The sequence below is a fragment of the Lithobates pipiens genome, unplaced genomic scaffold (genome assembly GCF_037356315.1).
Source record: "Lithobates pipiens isolate NorthernLeopardFrog02 unplaced genomic scaffold, aLitPip1_a1.2 Scaffold_19, whole genome shotgun sequence".
In the NCBI taxonomy this organism is placed as follows: domain Eukaryota; kingdom Metazoa; phylum Chordata; class Amphibia; order Anura; family Ranidae; genus Lithobates; species Lithobates pipiens.
The window spans coordinates 341,200,892-341,227,953 of record NW_027507764.1 but is presented as its reverse complement, the minus strand read 5'-3'; the positions used below and the strand labels follow the sequence as shown (position 1 = coordinate 341,227,953).

Genomic DNA, 27,062 nt, shown 5'->3' with positions numbered 1-27,062 from the left:
ATATCTTTGAGAAATGGCTTTCTTCTTGCCACTCTTCCATAAAGGCAAGATTTGTGCAGTGTACGACTGATTGTTGTCCTATGGACAGACTCTCCCACCTCAGCTGTAGTTCTCTGCAGTTCATCCAGAGTGATCATGGGCCTCTTGGCTGCATCTCTGATCAGTCTTCTCCTTGTCTGAGCTGAAAGTTTAGAGGGACGGCCAGGTCTTGGTAGATTTGCAGTGGTCTGATACTCCTTCCATTTCAAAATGATCGCTTGCACAGTGCTCCTTGGGATGTTTAAAGCTTGGGAAATCTTTTTGTATCCAAATCCGGCTTTAAACTTCTCCACAACAGTATTATGGACCTGCCTGGTGTGTTCCTTGGTCTTCATGATGCTGTCTGCGCTTTCAACAGAACCCTGAGACTATCACAGAGCAGGTGCATTTATACAGAGACTTGATTACACACAGGTAGATTCTATTTATCACCATCAGTCATTTAGGACAACATTGGATCATTCAGAGATCCTCGCTGAACTTCTGGAGTGAGTTTGCTGCACTGAAAGTAAAGGGGCCGAATAATTTTGCACGCACCACTTTTCAGTTTTTTATTTGCTAAAAAAGTTTTAAATATCCAATAGATTTTGTTCCACTTCACAATTGTGTCCCACTTGTTGGTGATTCTTCACAAAAAATTTAAATTTTATATCTTTATGTTTGAAGCCTGAAATGTGGCAAAAGGTTGAAAAGTTCAAAGGGGCCGAATACTTTCGCAAGGCACTGTATATGTTGAGCAACTTCCTTTGATCCCCAACCCTGCCAGTTCCGACATTAGACATGTTTAATTATCTTAATTGATGTACAACCGTCAGTCCTCTTTGATACAACATAAATTAGCATTTCAAGGACTTGTGGCACAGGCACTATATCTGAAATGGCCATCTCTATGAACAATAGGGTAACTTAGTTACTATGCAGACAGCAGACCAACATATTGGTGTGTTTGAGATGCCAAGAACAGTAAATAGACCCCTATTCTTGTATACATGATACACATATATATGCCCAAAACGGGGCATGGTAAGTTAATTAGAAAGTCCTCACAATGGCTCCCTTGGAGCTCCTTGCCATAAATTATATTTCAAAATCTCCACAACAGCAGGTACGTATAACATGTTTATTATCTTAATGGAAAAAAAAAACTGCGTTTAGACTCAAGCTTGCACATGTGGAGCGGGGAACCAGCTGTGGTAGAGGGCAAGATCGAAATGAGGAGAAGCTCTGCTGGTTTCTATCATCCAATCATGTGCAAGCAAAAATGCTGTTTTTTATTTTCCTTTTGTGTCCCCCTCAGATCTGCAGCGACTGCACTTCCAAGTGCACTTGTAGTGCAACGTGGCTTTTCCTTTAGTAAATAAACCGCTATGTCTTTTTACATGCCACAATATACGGAGAACCCTTCTTGTTAGCATTCTATATACCTCCACCATTCTGTTCTATTGTGCTCAGAGGGGTTCTCGTTCATGACTCATCATCCTACGGTACAGGCTATCTGGCTGGGAGATTTCAATACTACCCTAAACCCTAATCTAGACAATACCCATTTACCTATGGCGCCACAATCTGCTATACCTAACACCAGGTTTGCTAGACTTATTGGGAATTTCAATCTGGTTGACACTTGGAGATATAAATATCCCTCCACCCGAGCAAATTTGTGTTTCTGCTCCACTCATAACACTGTGTCCCACATAGACGTCATACTTATGGCTCATGCACTTCTCCCCTGGCTAAAGCAAGCAGCCTTCTGTCCTAGACTCCTCTCTGATCACAGTCAATATTGGGTAACGTTAAGTATTCCTATTGATAGACCACATCGCAGGTGGCATCTAAACCCATTTAGGCTCTCCCTATTACCAGAGAATGATGATCTCATGAATAAATGGAAACTATACTTTTTTTTAAATGATCAGTCTGCTCCTCCTTCCGCAGTGTGGGATTCTTTTAAACTTTGTCAGAGTTATTCTGGTCTCCCATATTAACCACTACCTCCGTGGCTGCATTTGATAAGGTGATATCAGAGCTATCCTGTCCTGAAAAACAATGTCACAAACCCTTCTCCTGCCCAAGCAATTTCGCTTAAGATGCAGGCTAGAGTGGTAGATCAATTACAGTATGAGATGAGCAGATGAAAACTTTTTTTCTAAGCAAAAACTCTTTGAACATGGGGAGAGAGTGGGAAAGCTACTTGCATATATGGTACACTGTGAACACAGGCCCCCCATGGTAATTTCTTTACCGACCTCCACAGGGGAGATGGTGACTGAACCTTGTAGAGTAACCTCTATATTTAGAGATTAGACACCTCTACGGTATTTTGTGATGTGGAACCGATGAGTCTATTTCTTGAAGGAATCATGTTTTAACAGAAGAACAGCTTAAAATGCTGGAAGCACCACTTCCAACCAAAGAGATAGCGGAAGCAATTGCTAATTTTTCAAGATACAAGTCCCAAGGTTCTGATGGATTACCCATCAGATTATATTCCCAATATGGTGAGATACTTATTCCCAAACTATTATCGTTATATACTCATAGCTTTGAAACAGTACTGTTACCCCCTTCTATGAGGGAGGTCCTCATACGTAAGCCCAAGAAGGATCCAGGTTTTCCTGAACCCTACCACTCAATATCCCTATTACAAGTGGATGTTAAAATCCTGGCTAAAGTACTCACATTACGTCTCAATCAGGTCATTCTAACTCTGATTCACACAGACCAAGCAGGCTTTATGCCAGGCAGTAACACCTCATTTAATCTTAGGAGACTGTACATTAATCTACAGGCCCAGCATGAGAGTGTTGGCTAAAGAGTGGTGGTGGCTCTGGACATAGCTAAAGCATTTGATTCAGTAGAGTGGTGCTATCTGTGGAAATGCTTCGTAAACTATGGCTTTGGTCCCAATTTTATCAAGTGGATCCAGCTGCTTTTATCAGGTTCCAGTAGCTAAAGTGGTAGCAAATTAATGAATGTCGGATTCATTTGGCCTGACCCACAGGTACAAGGCAGGGTTGCTCGTTGTCTCCTCTATTATATCCCTTTCAGCAGAACGCTTGCTATATCTATTTGTTCAAATTCCGAAATCCAGGGCCTACAATCGGGTCCCCTGGTGGAAAAAATTTGCATGAATGCAGATGACACTGATTTACTTAGCTGACTCCGGCCCCTCCCTCCATAATGCCCTACAAACGATAGAACAGTTTGGATCGTTTTCCGGCCTAAAATTAATTGGGAAAAATCAAATTTTACCCATAGAAATGATCTCCCTTTTAGGACACAAGCCCACTTCCCCTTACAATGGGTTAACACTATTAACTATTTAGGAGTCCATGTGACCAGATCCCCAGCTGATTTTATTTACCTTAATATAGAACTACAATTAAATCAAAAGCATGGGCCAGTTTACCTTTGAGTGTGATGGGACGTATTAATTTGATTAAAAAATGGTACTTCTTTCCAAGCCACTGTATACTTACTCCTGAAATACTTCAAAACCCTAGAGACCCTGCTAAAACCATTTGTTTGGGAAACTGATAGACATAACCTGGCTTGGCAAATTCTCAAGAACCCCACGGATCTGGGTGGAGCAGCTCTCCCAGAGTTTAACCTTTATTACATTGCTTCCCAATTATATCACATAGATAAAACGGATAGAGTAAGATTCAACACCCTTCTAGTTCACAATTGGGCACAAATAACCTCGGATCTACTTTGTGCTATTATGAATGGTACTAAGGATGAGAAAACTATAGGAGACCGTAAATCTTTATTGTACCATCACAGACAAATTTGGGACCTAGCATTCGATAAACTTGGTGTTCCCTAATACAATGATTTTACTCCTATTTGGCACAACATGACGCTCCCTGAATTTCTTCAGATACCCGTCGCTGATGTTTGCGGTGTGAGAGGAGTGTTCTACCTGTCTCACCTTCTCTTGTCTGGGGCTATAAAAACATTTGACAATTTAAAAACTGAATTCATGCTCCCTAATTACATGTTTTTCAGGTTTCTTCAGGCCCTGCACTCTCAATTCTCCCTATTTCTACCACAGCCTACCCCCAATGCTATTATGGAGGTGGTCAAAAGTATGAAATCCCAAAAATAAATTTATATCTTTTATAACATGTTAATCACGGTCACCCCTTCCTCTATCAAACTGGCATATGAGATTAAACCACTTTGGGAGAATGACGTGGGAATGATGGAGGATGAGGAATGGAGCTAGGCCTTCGACACCTGTAAAGTTGTAGCGCTTACATTTTCAGATAGCCTGTCCCAGATCTACATTTCTTTTATATTCACCGACCGACACAGCTTCTCTCTGTAACAAAATGGTTGTTTGCCCTATCACTGGAGATTACTAGGCAAAGTTGTAATACAACACTTCATAACTTTGGTTTCGCCCAGGGGGGCGGTCCCTTAGGCTACAATCCCCACACTCTGCCCTAGCAGCCTCAGTTTTATTTTGCCTAGTGAGGAGATAGACCTAGGAACCCTACGGGCCCATAGGTCCATGTTTTTTTGATGCAGAAGCTTGGCTTTTTGCGCAAGATGAATGATCCTGTGATGTTTTATCAACAGCCGGCTGGGTGACAGGCTGGTTAACTTATCCTTGTAGTCTCCTCAGTCCGGCCATCAAGCGTGTGCAGGTCGCAGCTACGGCTCGGCAGGCCACGACATACTTCAGCTCCAGAGGTGGTTGGTGAGCTTTTATGCTCCGGGGCATACATATGACCGGGCTACTGATGTCTGCGTCACAGTGTGCCGGGCCAGTATCCTTCCCTGTACTGATCAGGAGTTGGCTACAATGGAATGTCTCCCAGCTCTTCAGGACTGGTAAGTACGGCTCTCCCTGTCTCAGCAGGGTTGAGCAGCTGGGCATTCCCTGGGAGGTCGATTTGGGGGCCCCCTCACCCCCCTCTCTTCTCTCCCCTGTCCCTAACTCCCCTCCTGCCCCCCTCACAGGAGGGGGGCTGTGCATGGATGCTGAGCGGTGTGTGTGTGCCCCTGGGCTCTCACCTGGGTTCTGGCTGTACTGGGGTGCCTGGGTCCTGAGTGCTTAATCCCAGGAGGTATCTGTGAGGGTTGCCCCTGTGTTGGTGCAGCGCTGTGTCTGCCACATGTTTCTTTCTGCCTCTCATGGCACTGGCGACCATTTTCAGTGTGGGCAAGGGACAGCATGCTTCTGGGCTTCAAGCAGACATTTTGCCAGTGATTCCCTATTCAGAACACTGGCAGCCATTTTCTTTTGACGGTGGACCACGTTTTTTGAGCTCTAGCAGCAACTTCCTGTGCCCTCAGCTTCCTGTTTTTTCATCACAGAGCGCTGGCAGGCTTTCTATGTAATCTGGATACGTTTTTTAGATCGTTCACGATCGTTCTGACGGGCTGCCATCGACATAGCTTTGGTCCCTCTGCATCTGGGAGCGCTAGGGGGCTACAGGCACTGCTGTATACAGCGCGGAACTCCTCAGGGCGGTGAGTCCGGTGGGTTAGAACCCCTCAGTCAGTGGCAGCAAGAAGGGTGGGACTGTTACTGTCCTAAGTCCCCTTCGGGTGGCAGACAGGGTAGGGTCAGCATGGCTTCAGAAACTGGTGTTTCTTCCCCCGAAATCCAGGCAATAGCAACCGAGTCACCTGCGGACTGCGCGGTTCCCATGGACACCCTGATGGCGGTCCTCAATTCGTTCGTTGCCAAGATAGAGACGGTGCGTGGGAAGAAAGGTGCTAAAAAGCGGCTCCTGCCCCCCCCTCCTCTGGGGAGAGCTCTGATGCAGACTCGGGTCCTGCTGAAGCCGGTGACCCTTGCTCTGTCTTGTCAGATGACGCTGACCAGGACCGTTCGGACAGTGAGGATGAGTCCCCGTCCGTGTCCGTGCACAACAAAGCGCTTGTTGGAGCACTTATCACAGCTGTGCATGATACCCTGAAGATTCAGGAGCTAGTGGATCCCTCTGCTGATGTACCAGTCCCTTTTGGATCCCGCAAGCCAGCACGTTCACCTAAGGTGTTCCTGTATCTGACTTATTTTGAAAGTTAATTTACAAGGAATGGGGTCGCCTGCATCGGACCTTTTCGGTCCCCAAATACATGGCGGTGCATTACCCCTTTGAGGAAAGCCTTCTCAAAAAGTGGTCGGCTCCTCCGGTCGTGGACCCCCCAGTATCCAGGTTAAATAAAGTAACCACAATCCCAGTTGAGGGGACTCCTGCATTCAAGGATCCCACTGACAGGAAGGCCAAGGCTGTGGCTCGGTCCTTGTTTACGGGCGTGGGGTCAGCCGCGCGACCTGTACTGGCATCCGCACTTGTGTCACAGACACTAACTGAGTGGGCAAAACGTTTGCACCGCGAATTGGGAGAGCAACAGGCTTCCCCTGTCTGCGTGGAACTAGCAGACCAACTAGTGCAAGGCCTTAAGTACGTCTGTGACGTGGCCCTGGATACTCTCCCCCTGTTATTCAGGGCTTCAGCGTCAGCTGTTGTGCAGAGGCGCCTAATTTGGCTAAAAAGCTGGTCTGCTGACCAGGCATCCAAAAAAGCCCTGACGGATCTTCCTTTCCTTGGCGACCGGCTCTTTGGAGCCTCGTTAGATGACATTATTAAAAATGCCACTGGTGGTAAGAGTACACTATTCCCACAGGCCAGGAAAGCTAAGGAGCCACGCCGTAGGCAAGGGCCCTCTTTTTCTACTCACACGCGGCTTTTTCGTCCGCCTGGAGCTTCGATTAAATGCCCCCAGCCCGACAGGACACCCACGGACGGTCAGAAACGTCCCTGGAATCACAAGCCTGAGAATAAAAGTGCTACCGCATGAAGGTTTGCCCCCACCCTTGTCTCGGGTGGGGGGGTCGCTTCGGGAGTTTGCAGCCCGGTGGTCCCGGTTATCCAACCAATGGGTCTGCAATCTGATTTCCACAGGCTACAAGATAGAGTTTCTCTCTTGGCCACCAAACAGATTCTTCCCCTCCAGCATACCCGTATCCCCGACTCGCCGGGAGGCCCTCTTGGGGGCAGTAAGGGACCTGCTGAATCGCGGGGTGGTTGTACCAGTTCCGGACTCGGAACACTTCCAGGGATTCTACTCAAATCTGTTTGTGGTTCCCAAGAAAGAAGGGGTACATCCAATCTTGGACCTAAAAAGCCCTCAATCACTTTGTGAAAGTGCAGAGGTTCAGAATGGAATCAGTTCGCTCAGTAGTCACTGCGCTCCATCAAGGGGACTCCCTGGCGTCCTTAGACATCCAGGATGCGTACCTGCACATACCCATATGCCTTCGGCATCAAAAGTTTCTGCGTTTGCAGTCGGGGACGACCATTACCAATTTGTGACTCTACCCTTTGGTCTGGCATCAGCCCCCCGGGTCTTTACCAAGTGTGGTAGTATGGTACCCCACCAGCAGAAAAATGCAGGGTTCTCAACCAGGCAGGTTGAGGGGCTCCAGGAAAGTTCTTTGTTTGTGAGGAAACTGGCTTTTCAGTTTCCTCATTGTTTTCAAGAATCCAGTTTGGGACCTGGAGCCCGGAAATTCCATAGTGGGACCGGGTTTTGGGAAAAGCCAGAAGTCTGGCTGGATGATTGCACAGGTGGGTCCTGGGCTTATAACAGAGCCAAGACCATGGTTCTGGGCTCCACCCTCCCGAGGAGTCCAGGCAAGCAAGGGAGAAGTGTGCATGTCTGCACAGGTCTGTCTATCAGAGCAGACAAGCTTGTAAGTTTGAAAAAGGAAGCTAGTAAAGAGCTAAAATAACCCCCAAATATCACAAGTGGTGCTTGGATGCCGGCAGACCTGGAAATCCCTGCAAAAAGTGAGTTCATCTGTTATATGAACTGTGTTTGTGTGCATGAGATAACACAACACAATCTGTGTGTGCAGGTGAGGAGAGCTTGCACGAAGAGAAAAGCAACTTGCTTTAAAGTGACAGTGTTATTTTTTATTTTTATTTTTTTGCTGGATGGTGCAAAAGTCTGGTGGAGAGACTGCAAAGATGAAGCAAGGGTTTGAGCCTGCTGGAGAGTATTGAAGACTGTTTTTTGCTGCACCAACCCCAGTTAAAGGGGACGTGCATATTGTTGCCCCTGACAACGCTGATGCAAGCAGACCAGCTATGAATGTGCAGAAGCCTAAGTTTGTGTGCCAGGAGTGATCAACATGCCGAACGGAAGTTGGAGAGGTATGTGGTTGCCCGTAGCAACAGTGGTAATGTGAAGGCTGCAGACCACCACGTGAGAAAAGTGTTGCCTGCAGAGGGTTGTGGCAAGGTGAAAGCAGCAATGCTGCAAGGAGTTCAAAATCGCTGCATTTGGGAGAGTCAAAGTACAGCTGGAAGAGTGCTATCTCCCTTGGCAACAGGAGATGGGGTGTTAACCGGAAGGAGGAGCTACAGTGGAGATGTGGAGCAGCGTCCCACTAAAGATATGTGCAGAAATGTACCATGCCTGGAATGTGGTCGACTGGGGCATGGAATTTTTTCTTGTCCCAGGTTATGGAACATGCCTGGAGATGTGGTTACTGGGCAGAAGTCTTTGTCCACAAGCCCAGATTTTTGTGCAAACATGTTTTCAGTCACCTCTGGCAACAGTGAGGAAGTACCTGTTGTGCTTGCAGGGGGTGCTAAGGAGTCAGAAGTGGCTGCTGCAGTTTCGTTCCATGGCCACCAGGGAGAGTTGGCCAGTAAAAGTGTGATAAAGGAGAGACAACGTACTCAAATGAAGCCAGAGTTACCTGCTACAGATTATGGTAAGACTGTTGCAGTTTGTGGGACTGATCCCAGTGAAGTGGGAGTATATCCAGCTGGGAAATCGGCAGAAGGTGTAAAAATGGACTTGCTGCAGTGTGCTACCCTGAGTAGTGGGGAGACACAGGTTGAAGATCAACCTGCAGCAAGGTTAAAAACTCAAAAAGACTGGACTCTGTGTGTGCCTGGTGTAATCCACCAGAGTGCTGGAAGTGGTAACCTAGGGGTGACCAATACAGTTTGTGTGCCAGGTTGCCTAGTGACTGGTGCTACAGAGATGCCCAGGGAAACCTACCAGGAGCCCGCAGTGGTGAGGCACGTGGTTTCCCAGGACAACTGTGAAGCCGCCCTAATAGCCAAAATAATGCCTTTGGAGAGGAAGGGTGGTGTGCTGAGCGGTACATGGGGTGCTGAGTGTACTGACCAAAAACAGCCTGTTAAAGCTTATAACACTGCTAGGTCTATGAATGCTGATGGTAAAGGTATTGCCGATGATAAATGTACTTATTCTGATTGGTTCAAAAGTAATGAGGAAAGAGGGATGTCTCCCTTGGCAACCAGACGCAGAGCCACAGGGTTGTCCATGGAAGTCTCAGGGGCTCTCCATGAGTTTGAGCCAGAGATTTTCCAGGACAGCACTGAACTTGCTCTGGTGGAACAGACTGGGTCTACACCATGCAGTGATAGTTTGTGTGGGCAGTCTGTTTACCATATGTGTAACCCAGTTGGTAAGGGGTCAAGTTCACTTGCCAAAGCTGAAGGTACACAGCTGAGTGTGCTTGCGCCCCAGAAGCAAGGTGGTGATGGTGTATTGCAGCCTGCCTTGTTTGAAGCATTAGCAAATTATAAAAGCATGTTGTCAAAATGTGATTTATATAGAACTGACAAAGGTACTGATTGTGCTGCAGAATCCCAGGTGCCTCCTAAAGCAGATGAGGTACTGCTGAGCCCTCATTATGGAAGCACAATGGATTGGGACAGTTGGGCCAAACATTTACTAGCCATGTTAGACAAGGCTATGTTGAGTGACAGGGGTGTGAATACAACAACTGCTATGCCAGACAGGGAGATTGCAGAGCCAACGATGGTTGAGGGTGCATTGGTCACTGCAAGGGATGTTTCCCTCCAGTCGGAAGGACCAGATCAGGGCGCATGCATGGCACAGGTGGTGCTCACAACCCAGCCACTAAATGTCAAGTGTGAAGGTGACACGGTAATAAATTTTGACTTGCAGAGGCTTATTGGTGAGTTAGAGGGGATGAATGAGAGACATGCATCTAACAGTGTTTCAGAGGAGCATCAGGCTGTGATGGGTACCTCCAGTGAGGTGGAGGCCCCCTTAAATGTCGTGGCCCCTCACACTGCAGTGAATGAGCCCCTCTATGTCTCTGATAAGGGAAAGGTCCCCAAAAATGTTTTGCATATTGATGTGGAGTGTGTAGAATTTACAGATATACTAGTGGAACTGCTTGAACTGATGAAAGCACATTCCTTGTATACCTGGGTGCCTCTGTTACAGTCAGATGTGGTAATGCTGCATGGTACCAAAGGGTGGAGCCAGGTAATGCAAGCTGTGCTGGGTAACATTATAACCAGTGGAACTGGGTGGTATGGTGCTCAATAGTCTGGAAAGTGATCTCACAGTTCCCTGTGAGAGTGCTTCTGGATACGGTTCAGTACGGAAGGCGCTCTAGGGGGCTGCTGGAGACATCAGAGGTCTCTCCGCCTGATGCAGTGATAGACATGTCTGCTAGTGCAGTCCGAGGTGCGGCTGAGCAGGGTATAGTAAATGGTGTGGATACTGCCTCACCCGCTAGACCTCGTAAGAAGGAAGGGCCAGATATGGACACGGCAAAAGCAGAGATTCTGTCTATCGCCTGCAGAGAGGTACAAGTTTGGGTACCCGGAGACGCTCTCAAATATAGAATGGAGAGGAACAAAAATCGTCACATGGAAAAGGGTGAGCTGGCAAAGCTTGGTACTGGTGAAAATAGGTCATGCGTTGTTCAATGTCAATTGTTAGGACAATTGCCCGCAGAGATTTGGACAACAGGTGAAGTGAAGCCTTGTGAAGATCCCATAGGGGATAGCTGCTCACCTGTGTGCTGTCCCTCCTTGGGCCTGGCCCTAACAAATCCCGAGCAAGAAAGAACTGACGGTATTGGTAATTGGAGAAATGGTGGTGTATTACTGAATGTTAGTGTAAATAATGGCCTTGATATGAACATGAATAATTTCTTGGAAAATGGGCATGATACACAGATGTTGAGCTCTGGGGAGTTGGTGGTCAAGGATAAAGGCAAAGGAGTTGGTAAACCCAAGAGACCTGTTGTGATGGGGAAAACAGGTACCTGTGAGGGAAAATCTGGAAACAGAGTTGAGAGGAAGTAGGCTGCGGATACAGAACTGTAGGACCCCGTTGCGATCCAGGGTAGGGCGTGCCTGGAAGCACACCCGAAAAAAGGGTTGGACCTACATGGCTGATGGCCAGCACAGAGGTGTCCCAACTGCTATGGTTGGTGCAGGTGTTTCTCCCTCCGGGTCGAAACAAAGGGGGGGGGGATATGTGGTAGTATGGTACCCCACCAGCAGAAAAATGCAGGGTTCTCAACTAGGCAGGTTGAGGGGCTCCAGGAAAGTTCTTTGTTTGTGAGGAAACTGGCTTTTCAGTTTCCTCATTGTTTTCAAGAATCCAGTTTGGGACCTGGAGCCCGGAGATTCCATAGTGTTATGGGTGGGACGGAATCTCCAATCCTGGGACCGGGTTTTGGGAACAGCCGGAAGTCTGGCTGGATGATTGCACAGGTGGGTCCTGAGCTTATAACAGAGCCAAGACCATGGTTCTGGGCTCCACCCTCCCGAGGAGTCCAGGCAAGCAAGGGAGAAGTGTGCATGTCTGCACAGGTCGGTCTATCAGAGCAGACAGAGGGTCAAAGCTTGTGGGCTGAAAAAGGAAGTTAGTAAAGAGTGCTGAGGTACTGGGTGTACAGGAACTCTGTTATAGAGCCGAGAGGGCTGCAGCATAAAGTCTGAGCAGCAGTGCTGCTAAAGAGAGCCAGGTGGCTTGGTATTTTTGGTTCTACTTACATTGTTGCTGTGGAAAGCTGAAACCCCTGTGTGGGCAACTCTTCTGTTATCTGACTTTTCTTTCTTTAATAAAAGTGGGCCTACAAGCCCTTAAAACTGCATATCTGGCGAGGACTCAGCTCACTGGTAAGCTCTACCCTTAAGCTAAAATAACCCCCAAATATCACACAAGGTACTGGCTTCAGTATTGGCATTGCTGCGACAATGTGGGATCGCGATCGTGGGCTACCTAGACAATCTCCTCCTGAGAGCATCTTCCAGCTCAGAATTGTTGAACCTAAAGAAGTCGGTGATTGTGCCAAACCAGCGTCTGGAGTACCTAGGTTTGCTGTTGGACTCCAGGGAAGCGAGAGTTTTTCTCCCTTCAGACAAATTGCAGACTCTCAGATCTGCAGTCAAACTACTGATGAACCGCAAGTGGTTGTCGCTCCGGTTTTGCATACGAGTAGCCTCCTTCGAGGCAGTGCCTTACGCCCAGTTCCACACCAGAGTTCTGCAGAAGGAGATCTTGTCAAAATTGGACAAATCTCAGTTGTCCCTGGACCGGCAGATCCAGGTGAGCCAGCCAGTCAGGGACTCACTGATCTGGTGATTGAGGTCCCCAGTGATTCAGTCCGGAAAATCATTCCTTCCTCTGAAATGGACGGTGATCACTAGTCTATCCGGCTGGAGTGGAGTGATGGGGGTTTAGTCAGCTCAGGGCCCCAGGTCGATGGAAGAATCCGAGCTACCAATCAATCTTCTCGAATTTAGAGCAATCAGGCTGTGTCTCCACACATAGTCGATGAGTCTTCAAGGGCGTCCGATCAGGATACAGTCGGACAACGCCATGGCTGTGTCGTACGTAAATTACCAAGGGGGAACAAGAAGCTCAGCCGCTGCACGGGAGGTCGCTCACATACTTCGGTTGGTAGAGCGATACGCACCGGCCCTATCGGCCATTTACATCCCGGAGTGGAGAACTGGCAGGTGGACTATCTAAGCCGCCAGATGCTGGACCCAGGAGAATGGGCATTGCATCCGGAGACATTCAGGCTGCTGTGCCTGAAGTGGGGCACACCAGATGTGGATCTACTGGCCTTCGTCTCAATCGGAAGGTGCCAAGATTCGTGTCCAGGACAAGAGATCCATGGGCAGATGCGTCGGACGCGCTGGTGGCCCCGTGGGATCAGTACCAGCTGATCTACACCTTTCCTCCACTGAAACTGTTGCCACGTCTGCTTCGCAGAGTGGAAGCCGAGGGGATCCCAGTAATACTGGTTGCCCCGGATTGGCCTCAGTGTCCTTGGTACGCAGACCTGGTGCTTCTGGTGGCAGACGCTCCCTGGTGACTGCCATTGCGAGAGGACCTCCTATCTCAAGGTCCAATTCTCCATCCTGCTTTACCATCGCTGGCTTTACCGGCATGGCTATTGAGAGCCAGGTGTTGAGGAATCGTGGTCTGTCGGACTCAGTGATTCCAACTATGTTGCGGGCACGGAAATCTTCTTCTCGGAAGATATACCATCGTACGTGGAAGGCCTACATTTCCATGTGTGAGGAGAGAGGATGGCATCCGCGCTCCTTTTCCATATCCAGGATCCTGCTGTTTCTCCAGCAAGGAATTGACCAGAGATTGTCATTAAGCACCATCAAAGGGAAAATCTCAGCCTTGGCTGTCTTTTTTCAACGACCCCTGGCATCGCAGTCCTTATTGAGTACCTTCGTTCAGGGGGTATGACACTTAGTCCCTCCGGTGCGTCCACCGTTACCCCCATGGGATTTGAACCTGGTGTTGTCAGTGCTTCAAAAACCGCAGTTTGAGACTATCAGGCAGATTCCCCTTTTGACTCTTTCCCAGAAAGTGGTCTTTCTAGTGGCCGTCACCTCAGCCAGGAGGGTTTCAGAATTGGCGGCCTTGTCCTGAAGTCGCCCTATCTGGTTATCCATAGGGATAAGGTGGTGTTGCGTCCGCAACCGTCTTTTCTACCGAAGGTGGTCTCGGATTTTCATATCAATGAGGACATTGTATTACCATTGCTGTGTCCTAAGCCGAAGCACCCTAAAGAGGTGGCCCTTAATGCTTTGGACGCGGTTAGGGCTCTGAAGGTGTATTTGTCTGCCACGGCTCCCTTTCGGAAGTCAGACTCACTGTTTGTTTCGGTAGCTGGTCCCAAGAAAGACATGGCGGTCTCGTCGGACACCATTTCCAGGAGGATCAGACAGATTGTAGTACAAGCCTACGCCTTGAAGGGGCAGGTGCCCCCCCTTTCCGGCCACGGCCCACACTACAAGGGCAATCGGAACGTCTTGGGCCTTCCGACACCAAGCGTCGGTCGCTCAGGTGTGTAAGGCGGCGACCTGGTCCTCTGTCCATACGTTTACTAAGTTTTACAAGGTAGACGTCAGTGCATCGGCTGATGCCTGTTTTGGCCGCAAAGTTTTTCAGGCGGCCGTGTAGTTGCAATTGAATATGCAACCGATATTTTTTCCTGGGTTTTCTAAAAAACACAGTACTGTTATGTTAATGCACTGTTGCATTACTTCCGCAGTGGCTGCGGTCTTGAGGATACCCTGTTGTTTTGTGGTGGTTTTCCACGCACTGCTGTTTTTTTGTGGGTTTAGTTTCACTAGTTCCCACCTGCCATGGCGGATGAAGGTTTTTATGCTGTTTTTCCCACCCCTTGTTTGGCACTGCTTGGGGACGTCCCATTTTGTTACAGAGAGGAGCTGTGTCAGTCGGTGAATATAAGAGAAAATAGGATTTTTTGTACTCGCCGTAAAATCCTTTTCTCTGTAATTCACCGACCGACTCAGACCCTCCTTTTTTCTCTTTACGTTATACTGCTTGTTGACGTACTGAGGCTGCTAGGGCAGAGTGTGGGGGCGGTCCCTAAAGCCCCATACACACTATCAGATTATCTGATGAGTTTTTCCTTCAGATTTACCAAAACCATATAATATGAGGACAAACCTTAGGAGTTTCAATGTGTATGCAATCAGGCAGGCCCTTCTACTACATGGTTTTGGTAAATCTGAAGTAAAAACTCAGCAGATAATCTGATAGTGTGTATGGGGCTTTAGGGACCACCCCCCTGGGCGGAACTAAAGTTCTGAAGTGTTGTATTACAACTTTACCTAGTAATCTCCAGTGATAGGGCTAACAACCATTTTGTTACAGAGAGGAGCTGTGTCGGTCGGTGAATTACAGAGAAAAGGATTTTACGGTGAGTACAAAAAATCCTATTTTTTGCACCGTGCATAACTCGCAGAGTTCCACCCAAAAATGGAAATTCCGCTTTAAGTGTTGGTGACTCTGTTTTTCCACTTCCTCCCCTGACGCTGTGACTTGGACATGTCACAGGTCCCAGAAGATTGCCAGGCCATTCACAGCACGCAGCCACAGCCAGGTGCCCACAGTTAGAATGCCGGCACCACGGAGAGGAGCGGGGCTTCGTGCGCCCGCATCGCTGGTCCATAGGACAGGTGATTGTCTGATGATTAAAAGTCAGCAGATACACTTTTTGTAGCTGCTGATTTTTAAATGGGTAGAACTCCACTTTAAGATTAGCTAGATTTCAAAGAGGACAATCTACCACCTGCTTGATGTGTTCCCAAGAAGTGGGTACATTCTACCATTTAATATGTCTTGTCCAAGAATACAGTGTTTTTGGAAACAGATTGTATCCTTCCTCCATGAGCTCCCCTCTTGAAACAGTGTCTATTGGGGATATTCCCCGATTGGGATCTTGATAAAATTGCTAAGGTCTTTTTACACTAAACATTGTTCCCAGCCAGGAAAATAATAGCTAGACCAGTGTTTCTCAACTCCAGTCCTCAAGGCTCCCCAACAGGTCATGTTTTCAGGCTTTCCATTATTTTGCACAGGTGATTGCATCAGTTTCTCTGCCTTAGTAATTACCATAGCCGTTTCATCTGAGGGAAATCCTGAAAACATGACCTGTTGGGGCGCCTTGAGGACTGGAGTTGAGAAACACTGAGCTAGACAATGGATGAGACCGACACCTCCTCAACTTAATGACTGGGTGATTGAAATAAACCATATACTACCATATAAGAAATACCTGTACATCAACAGAGGATGCCCATCCAAATAAAACTAAATATGGGACCACTGGTTGCAAGCTGTTGAAACTTGTGTACAGAAATTGCGGTTATAGTTTCTCATTGATGATATTCTCATGTCTATCCCAAATATATTGTAGTATGTGCATGTGTATCCTTACCTACAATGTTGCATATGGTTCATTATTCCTTCTTTACTAGGTGCCACTTGTCTAGTGATATACTTATGGGATGTTCTGTACCCCAACTCTAAGTTCTTTATTGTGTATGTATTTATTACTTTGCATGCTTATTGTGATACTGTATATGTAAAATATTATTTCCATGTACATTTTAGATTGTAAGCTCTAACAAGCAGGGCCCTCTGATTCCTCTTGTACCAAATTGTAATATAACTGTAATGTCTGCCCTCATGTTGTAAAGCGCTGAGCAAACTGTTGGCGCTATATAAAACCTGTATAATAATAATAATAATAATAATAATAAGCCCTTATAGTTTTCCTTATTAAAAAATCTGTTTAGATGTTGATTGCCTCTTTAAATAAGAAACTGTGGCCCCTTTAAGAAAACTTCATTCCTCCTCCCCTTTTGTTTTACTCTTTGGTCTGTGTTACAAGGCTAAAGGCTACAACTCCGGAAAAAGAGCGCAGTGCTGTAATGATCCAACACACAGAGTAAAGACTTTTAAAAGGTGAGTACGAAAACTTTGATAACTTTATACTGATCAGTATATTTCATGTGGGGCTGAAAAACACCTTGTTTCAAAGAAGAACTTTCCCTTTTGTCATAAACTGAGTTTTGTATTTATAGTTTGGATGTCAGGAATATTTAGGTGTATTGGGCATAATTTTAAATGCTATACTGAACTGTTAGCTGGAAGGTGAACAGATTTCTTATCTCTGTGCTCAGATAAGGGACACCTTATTTTGAAAGTTTGATACTGAGCACATTTAGAGATTCCTCTTATAACAGTGACGGCTATGGCTAATGTGTATTGTAGCCAATTTATTCCTTAAATTACCAGCTAGAATTCCTATGATATTCTTTTAGGCTTGGTTCACACAGGGGCAACCCGACTTACAGCGCCACTTTGCAAGGCGATTTGGAGGCGACTTCACGACTTTAAAGCGGGATTCCACCCTAAAGTGGAACCTCCGCTGATCGGAACCCTCCCCCCCTCCGGTGTCACAATTGACACCTTTCAGGGGGGGAGGGGGGTGGAGATACCTATCAAAGACAGGTATTTTCACCCACTTCCGGGCATAGACTCCCATGGGAGTCTACGCCATTTCCTGCCCTGCCGCGCTGTCTGCTGGGACACACACCGGTCCCAGTGACAGCGCGGAGATTTCCTATTGCGCGGCGCGGCTCGCGCATGCGCAGTAGGGAACCGAGAAGTGAAGCCGATTCGCTTCACTTCCTGATTCCCTCACCTAGAATGGTGGCGGCAGCAGCCGAGAGCCGAGCGATCGATCGGCCTCGGCTGCCGGCATCGCTGGAACCCGGGACAGGTGAGTGTCCATTTATTAAAAGTCAGCAGCTGTAGTATTTATAGCTGCTGGCTTTTAATATTTTTTTTTTTTTTTTGGTGGAATCCCTCTTTAAGTAACTTACAATGCGACTTAAAGTTGCCTCCAGGACAGGTGCCTTTGGCTGTGGCCAATCAGAGGATAATCAGCTCTCTGGGAGGGAGGGGTTTGCCTGGGTAAACTAATTTCTTTTCCTGTAAAGTCACTTCAATATTAGATGGAAATCCAACTTGGAGGTGACTTCCATTGAATTCTATGGGTACAAGTCGCCTAGAAGTAGTACAGGAACCTTTTCTGAAGTCGGAGCAACTTCAGTATTGTACATTAAGACGGCTCTCATTAACTAACTAGAATGGAATTTCTGATGTCAAGCGACTTGGGGCGACTTGAGGTCTGACAAGTCGTATCCCAAGTTGCAGTAGTGTGAACCGAGCCTTAGAGCACATTTGCACCATGGCTGTTGAGCTGCAGTGATTTGCCTAGATCAACACAGGTTCAAGGCAAGGGCACAATAAAAACAGTTGTTGTCTATGTGTCCTTTTTACACCATTTGGGTGCAGTGGTGTGCGTTATGTAAAAATGCAGCATGTATGCAAAAAGATTAAAAATGTTACATTGGTACTATCACACAATTTCTTAAACAATAGTGTGCATTACTGGTGTCACCATCAGCCCTCATAATTGGGTTAGATCCCCCAAATATACACAGCAATGAGGAATATGAAAAACAGGTCCCGGTTTCCCAAGATACCCAATAATGGCTTCTTAGAGGGGTGATAATGTCTTGTTCATAGTCCTGCTCGATATGTTTTGCTACAGGCGCGCATCTTCAGGAGCTTAAGGGTTAAAATTAGTGGGGAGGGGGGGGGGCATGGCCAGCATGTGAACCAGGGCAGATGTGCCTTGCAGGAGCTCCGATTCTGCTACCACTATACCAGCATTTTCCAGCTGTCCCGACCCACGTTTTCCGCTCTAACTACTGCTACCTGCTCCCTGACAGCCTCAAGAACACTCCCGCCGCTTCGGCTCCGCTCGGATGGGTCCACCTAGGACCCGCTCCACAAGACTAGAATCCAGCACTCTCCCTTCTCCCCGGCTGGCAGCCATCCTAACCCCACGTATGCCGGCTGGCACCATGTCTGCCAGCAAACAACCTCAGGAGGTGACAGAGGATGCGGCTTACCCCTCTGGAGCAGCCATTTTAGCATCAATAGTGGAGTGCAAAGCTTCCCTAATAGCAAAAATTGATTATGCGCGACGGATGTTGGCCTCATCCGCCAGGATCTCGACAAATTACGGGCCCAGGTGTTGGAGGTGGAGGACCAGGTTTCTAGCGTGGAAGATGCGGTTTGATCGGACTTCAGGCCCTACAGCTGCAGGTACATGCACTGCAGAAGAGGGCCATAGACACCAAGAACCGCCTAAGGCAGAATAGCATCCTCATCCTGGGCCTACCTGAGCGGGCGGAAGGCTCAAACAACCGAACAACTCCTAACAGAGGTCTTCATCTAACTGACCTGCCACCAAATTTCATAGTGGAACGTGCCCATAGAGTCCCGCCAGCCCTCCCCAGACCTGGAGCCCCACGTGCCCCTTTCTGCTGTGGTTCCTCAACTACCGGGACCGAGACCGTATTCTGGCTGCAGTCCGGGCCAAGCCTGACATCAAATATGAGGATACCAAGCTACTGTTCTTTCTCGATTATCCCAGAAAATTCAACAAAGGTGTAAATCCTTTACAGATGCACGCAAGAGACTGAGGGGAAAAAAGGCATCCGTTTCAGTCTCCTTTATCCCAGCAGGATGAGAATCACAGCTTGCGACCGTTCACGCTTCCTTGACAACCCAGAGGCTGCATCGGCTTGGCTGGACACCCGCTGAAGACCTCATAACCCGGCTGTACCCTCACCGTGCCTCACAATGTCAACTAAGTACTTGCCTCACTCCTCAGGCTAAATGAGGTTGACTATCCAGAGGCCTGCTGGAGCCTTCTGACAATTTCCCATTCCCACGCCTCCTGTCTTCCCCTCCCGCCTCCATGGCTCCATTATCTCCCTGTGTACCCCTATTGCTCCTGCACTCCCACCTCCCCCTGGACTTCACAAGTGCCCACCACTGCCAGAAGGCAGACCCCACCCCCAAAGAAAAACACTCCAGGGAACCTGGTACAATACGGATTGTGTTGCTACTGACTTGTACCTGTTTGCCCCCTGGAGAACTTCCACAAATATTAAAGAATAGCATTGAACTGTTGCTAGTTAAAGTTTAAAGGGTTAAATTGTGTTTTTTTTTTTTTTTTGGGGGGGGTATAGGCCTGATCTGATCACTCCCAAGTTCCCAGGAATGCCATCAAATAAGGGCAAATAATGTCTTTTTTGTAGTTTGGTTACTCACTGGTCATGACTCTACCTGGTATAGGCCCCTTGGGTTTGTGCTGCTCCTGAGATGTACTCCTAAGCCGGTTCTGATCCCCCCCCCCTTCCTCCATTCCCCTTACAAGCCCACCATGATGGTACGGGATACCCCTAAGTTTAACATAGTGCCCTGGAATGTCCGGGGGCTCAATTTCAAATTTAAAAGAACGGTGCTCTTTAAATACTTCAAACTACACTCCCTGCATATGGTGCTGTTACAGGAAACACATCTCATGGGCAGCAAACTCCTAGCATTGAAAAAGCCATGGATCCAGAGAGCCTTCCCTACCTCCTACTCCACATATGCTAGAAGAGTCACAATACTAATCAGTAAATCTCTTTCAATGCGTGATAGAACAGATTCACGCTGACCCCTAGGGCAAATATGTGATAATAGTGTTCACTGTGCGGGGCACCCACTATATAGTGGTAAATGTATATATCTCTCCTCCCTTTCAGGCCATCTACGATGTATACCATCCTAGAGAGGGTCACCCTGTACTGTCCTGCCAGACTGTTACTTATGGGTGATTTTAACGCCATTGTGGCCCCTGACTTGGACAGGCCTGTCCCTTCTCCTCCACAGATCTGCTCTCCTGGGCTCAGGCAAAGGGGGTGACTGAGGTTTAGGAGGGAGATCCTCCGTAGAATGGGGTTCCCCCTGATCTTCATCAAATGGCTGCAAGTCCTCTACTGAGACGGCCATTAAACTGGGGGGGCCTGTCACAATCCTTTCTCCTGTCAAGAAGTACGCGGCAGGGTTTCCCTCTCCCCCCAGCACTATTTGCCATCGCAATGGAACCACTTGCGGAGGCCCTTCGCACCTCCCTACGCGTCAAGGGACTGCGTATTGGGTGCCTGGAATGAGAGGGTCATCCTGTACGCGGACAAACTTTTTATTAATGACACTCTGCAGGTCCTCAACTCATTCTTCTCTGTCACAGGCCTCAAGGTCAACTGGACAAAATCCCTTCTATTCCCTATAGATCCCACAGCCCACACAAATGCCCCTCCTGACTTTCTTCTGCAATGGGTTGAAAGCTGTCGGTCTCCCGACAGGCCTCAGATTTTATATTCCTAAACCTATCCCCGGTGCTCCAGGAGGTTTGGTTAAGACTGAAGGCGTGGGAGGCATTACCTCTTTGAGATGCATAAATTTGATCAAAATGAAAATCCTACCCAAATTCACCTACTTATTTTGTCACTCACTGCAAAATGGACCCCAAATCTTTTTTTTTTTTTGTCCATCTACGCAGCCTCCTTGCCTCTTTTATATGGGGACTCCAATGCCCTAGATACAGCTGGGCCACGCTGGTGCATCCAATCTCCCAAGGGAGCCTAGCGTGCCCGATCCCTATAAATATTTTTTGGCCACCCAGTTGGTCACTGCTGCTTGGTGGCTCAACCCGAAAGTAACTAACCCCGCCACCATGGTTGAGGCGGCTGTAGTACAATTCTTTGAGGCATTGAAATTCCTTCTGTTCCGTGGCCCCCGAGCCCCTTATCCACTGACACCCTCCATGCATACTACGTTACGTGTGTGGGGGGCAAGTCTCAAAACAGAAAACTACCCCAAACATGCGATCTCCCCTAATGCCCCCTTATGGTTGAACCCCACCCTGGAACACATCTATAAACTGCCCGAACCCCATGCCTGGACCAAATTTAACATCAAAACGATAGCTCCGATAATCTCTGACCAATCCCTGGCCCCACTCTCCAATCTGGCTTCTGATTTTAACATCCCACAGTTCTACTTTTTTTTTTTTTTTTTTTTTTTTCCTCCAGCTCTCCCACGCCTTGAGCTGCCAATTCCCCGGCTCTCCCCCCAAACTAGTCTGACCTGCACTTGAGGACCTCTTCAGATCCAGCGAGGTGAGGAAACCCACCTCTCAGCTATACTCTCACTTAATAATCACCTCCCTTCCAACTCAGGATAAACTCAGATCTAAATGGTCTCAGGACATTCCGGACTTTGACAATGACGATTACGACGATATATTGGACATCCCATTTAGCTCACTTGTCTCAGTAGAGATACGACGGTCCATCATGCATACTTTACTCCCCACAGACTACACAAAATGAACCCTGAACCTGGATGAATATGGGGAAGCACTTCTATAATAAAGTCATCTCCGCCTAAGGAGACCCACAAGGCTGCTTTGCTGGCATACTCCAGGCCTTGCTAGGGAGGAGGAGACACACTATAGACGGACACCTTTTTGGATGCCCGCAGCAAAGGTCCTTTTTTTTTTTTTTTTTTTTTTTTTTTTTTTTGGGGTATTTTCAGCACATTAGAGAGGCTCATCTGGAATGATACCCACTTTCAGACATGGACCAAGGCTTCCTGGACACTACTCATAGGACTATTTGCAGACAATTGGATACCTACTTGTTTATTCTTAGGCGGAGAGACGCCTTTAACCACTTGCTTACTGGACACTTAAACCCCCTTCCTGCCCAGGCCAATTCTCAGCTTTTCAATGCTGTCACACTTTGAATGACAATTGCGCAGTTATGCTACACTGTACCCATATGAAATTGTTATCCTTTTTTTTTTTTTTTCACCCAAATAGAGATTTCTTTTGGTGGTATTTAATCACTACTGGGGTTTTTATTTAGCGGCACTGATCAGGAGCCACTGATAGGCAGCACTGAAGGGCACTGATGGGTGACACTGATAGGTGGCACTGATTGGCAGCACTGGTGGGCACTGCTTAGCAGTACTTATAGGCACTGATGAGGCGGCAGTGGCTCTCTGTATGCGGAACTGATGTCCCGTTTATACAATTTTTTTTATTTTTATTTTTTCTCCTCACGTTGTCATCTGATGGGGAAAAAAAAGTTGATTGCCGGCTTCTGTTTACATCATGTAATCAGCTGTCATTGGCTGACAGTTGGTTACATAAGGGGCCAGGGTAGGGCGTTAAGAGGTTAATACATAAGTGTGTCCCCATATTTATCCTTGGGGGGGGGGGACTTGAGCTGGTCCTCTCCTCCTCCCTACATGCTCTACTATTGTATCATATACGTTAGAAAATCAATTTTAACCCTTAAGCTCCCAAAAAAGCACGCCTGTTGCAAAACATGGCGAGCAGGACTATGATCTGGACATCACCCCTCTAAGCAGCCATTATTGAGTATCTTGGGAAACGGGGACCTGTTTTTCATATTCCTCATTGTTGTGTATACTTGGGGGTTCTAACCCAATTATGAGGCATCAGTTTTATGCAGCCCACGTCACTGCAGCATGTTGCAAAATACTGTGATGTATAACATTAAATGAAGAGTTATATATATATATATATATATATATATATATATATATATATATATATATATAATTTTTTTTTTATTTATTTTTTTTTTTTTACACCTCAGTAAAGTAAATAGCATGATGTGTTGTAACAATGCCTCACACCATCCTTATACAACATACACATATTTGCACACGTTTTAGCATGCAAGCTGGTGTAAACATTCCCCTTTAATAACTACATACACTTTACATTATACTTGTAGAAATTGGTATTACTACTTTCACCTTTTAAGGCCTCATGCACACAGGAGGTTTTGCAAACTCTCCTTGGCTCTGGTTCACACCAGTGCAGCTTTGAAATCACACTAGTTCAACACGGTTTCAAGGCCACCAATCAGTGCGATTTCATGTGCGGCTTCCTGCCATCTGTGCGACTTCATTTACACAGATGTCAATGCAAGTCCCACATTGCACAGAAATAGTGCAGGAACCTTTTTTCAAAGTCGGCACGATATGAGTTCCAAATGGTTCCATTGCTGGCAATGGTGTGCGACTTGTCATGAGATTTGGAACTGTCAAATCGCAGGACAAATCACACTGGTGTGAACCAGGGCTAAAAGCCTTTCCTCCTATTTGACAGAAAAAAAGCCTGATGTTTATAAAAGTGTGTAACCCGTCAAGGCCCATTTACAGGCGTCAAGTGCTTGGGCACTAATTCATGTCATTGGCCAGACCGCTGAGCAGTGCTGAGGTCTGCACACATGGTTGGTAGCCTTTAATGCCTATGTGATAAGTGTCTAATAAATTATAGCAGACCTTGTGTAAAAATGCAAGGTCCATTTATCTTGGAGGGCTCCAAATACAAAAAAACGAAATTAAAGTAGGGAAAATCATCCATTTATAGTGGAAGGAAACTAATTTAAAAAAAAAAGATGACCAGAAGGTTTTTTTTTTTAATGACGGAAGAGAAACCGTGGACACTTCTGTCCTAATACTTCTCCCTGCCTGTCAGCGGTAATGTACACTGAGCCACGCATTGCTCGGCTCAGAGTACAATTACGGCACTGCTCCATTACCATGATGAAGTGACTCCAGTGTTCATGCACAGGAGTGATGTCATCCCAGCCTGGCCATTCAAGCAGCTGAATAAAGGGAAACCCAGAAGAAGATGTAAGGGACCAGCTGGACTGCTGACAGCGCAGCACTGGAGGGCTTTGTTTGTCAAACACATCTGCCATAATGCGCTAAGATGCTGCGCATACTATTATGAAATAAACTCCTAACAGTGTAATTGACTTAAATTGGGATTATTAAACAGAACCCGAGTCTGTTCGCTATATACACAGCTCATATATATATACCACAGTCCTTATACCCACAAAATATTCTTAGTTACTGTTCCACTAATAGTCTCATAGACACACACAAACTTCAGCACAAGTAATCATAAAAAAAAAAAAACTGTTCTATTACATATGATGTTGCATATGCTGCACACAAAAGGCCATCACTTTGTCTGAGCCTACCAGCACCATTTATAAACAGAGGCTGGTAGACAGGGGTTTTAAAAACACTCCAACACTATTGAAGGTAACCCCACCAGACTGCCCTCGCCATATATCCTTGGATCCTCTCTCCCAGCTGCAGACCTCAGACCAGCATTCCAGGTGTCAGTAGGTGAGATTGAGGGAGAACAATGAACATGCATTCACTGATCTCCCCCCTGATGAATTAGTATGGGAAGGGCGTGTATTAAATAACTTCCGAATTCAGTTGTTACAGCAGCTGGAAACAAGGTAAAAGAGCATTATTTGTGCTCCATTGGCTTTAGTGAAGAGCACGGGAGGCATCAAGGGTCTTGTAGACCCCTTGATGTCTCATTAAAGGGACTAGGTCATTACAGTGTGCTATTGGCCCCCTAGTAATAAAGTCCCTGCATCCCATTACGCATGTGCTCACCAGTGATGTCGGGCAGCTTTAATTTCCAGGTCCAAGCATCTGCCTTTTACAGTACTTTGGGAGGAAGCAAGGTTCGGTGGCCAAGGCGGGGGTTCTGCTCATTGCTCCAGGCAACCCAGGCTGTTTCGCTCAGCATGTTTTTCTTTGTGAGTGCAATTTATCTATTTTAATAAACACTTTCAACTTTACATTCTGCACTATGGGGTTTGCGATCTTGTTTCTACTTTTTGTTTTGCAGTCATTGTTAAACTGGATGCACGCCATAACATTTTCTGTAGATGTTTTCCTTTAGATTTACCAAACCATATAATATGAGGTCAAACCTTAAGAATTTCATTTTTTTTATGCAATCAGGCAGACCCTTGCACTACATGGCTTTGGTAAATCTAAAGGAAATTGGACAACAAGCGTTGTATAGTGTGTATGGGGTCTAACAGTGGTCACCCTCTCTGGTTCCAAAGCACCCCCTCCATAGTTATAGCGGCTGAAATTGATTAGTACCTTGGACTACTCACACCACTTGCCTTGATTGGTTACGGGATTGTATAGATCCAGCACAAGAATATTTTTTTATGATCATTTTCTATTTAAATTCACTTCATTTTAATTACATCTGTCATTTCTATCTGACTTTTCACTTTGGTGTTGTGTGCTGTGTCTTCCAGGTTTTCACAAGGCCAATCATTATTCGTACAACACAGAGATCAGCGCCTCCAAAACCAGGCAGCTGGGGTATTTTTACGGACAGTTTCTCCCATCTACAGACTTTAATGAATGGGAGAAAACACACACTGATTTTTACTAACTGTCCATAGAAGATTATTGGCAACCCTGTTCCCAACACATCACAACAGTCTTGCGTGAAGCTTACAAAAATGCATAGGTGAACCACGTGGTTTTCATCCATTCTGTTGTGTAAGCAGACCATTTGAAAATGAATGGGTTGCCTGACCACAACACTCAACATAATGCACATTAAAATACCTGCTGTAATGCACCACAGAAGTGTTAGGCCGCGTACACACGGGCGGACTGTTCGCCCAACCTTGTCCGCTGAACAGTGTTTGGGCGGACAGTCCGCTCGTGTGTGGGCTTTCAGCGGACAGTTTCAGCGGACAGTTGGACGGACAAAGTCTTTCGGAAATTCCGAAAGACTGTCCGCTGAAACTGTGTTTGAGCGAACAGTCCGCCCGTGTGTGGGCTTGTCCGCTGTACTTTCGAAATGAGCGGACTGTTCCCGCTCGGAAAGTCCGCCCATTTCGAGCGCGTGTACAGGTAGGCGGGGCCCGCGAAGGAGACGTCGCGGGCTCCGCTGCCTGGAATGGGCTTAAAGGGGAACCCCAACGCCGAAAAAAATCGGCGTGGGGGTTCCCCCCAAGTCCACACCAGACCCTTGTCCGAGCACGCTACCCGGCCGGCCAGGAAAGGGGGGCGAGCGAGCGCGCCCCCCCTCCTGAGCCGTACCAGGCCGCGTGCCCTCAACATGGGGGGTGCCTTGGGGAAGGGGGGGCCGCGCGGCCCCCCCACCCCAAAGCACCTTGTCCCCATGTTGATGAGGACAAGGGCCTCTTCCCGACAACCCTGGCCGTTGGTTGTCGGGGTCTGCGGGCGGGGGGCTTATCGGAATCCGGGAGCCCCCTTTAAGAAGGGGGCCCCCGGATACCGGCCCCCCACCCTATGTGAATGAGTATGGGGTACAATGTACCCCTACCCATTCACCTGTGAACTAAAGTACAATAAAAAACACAACACAGAGAAAAAATATTTTATTGCACAGCTCCGGGGGTCTTCCGTCTTCGGGGGTCTTCTCGCCGGACTCCTCCGCTATGTGTGTGTAGCTCTTTTGCTAGCGGAGGAGTCCGGCTTTCTTCCTCCCCGCCGCCGGCCTCTTCTCCCGACTTCGGGGGTCTTGTCCCCCTCTTCGGTTCTTCTGCCGGGCCACCGCGCCTGGTCCGGTGGCCCGG

General features: G+C 47.3%; 1 protein-coding gene across 3 annotated transcripts in view; it reads left to right on the top strand.

Moving 5' to 3' along the window:
• Positions 1–16,523: 16,523 nt before the first annotated feature.
• LOC143996843 (enoyl-CoA delta isomerase 2-like) overlaps positions 16,524–27,062 on the top strand; it is a 73,618-nt gene continuing 63,079 nt past the window's right edge. Inside the window, exon 1 of one of the 3 annotated variants that reach the window (XM_077492127.1) lies at positions 16,524–16,626. Coding sequence is in view for 1 of the 3 variants with exons in the window: in XM_077492126.1 (XP_077348252.1) it covers positions 25,974–25,981 (8 nt within the window). In the remaining 2 variants the exon portion in view is untranslated. The other 2 variants (XM_077492128.1, XM_077492126.1) reach the window with 2 other exon arrangements.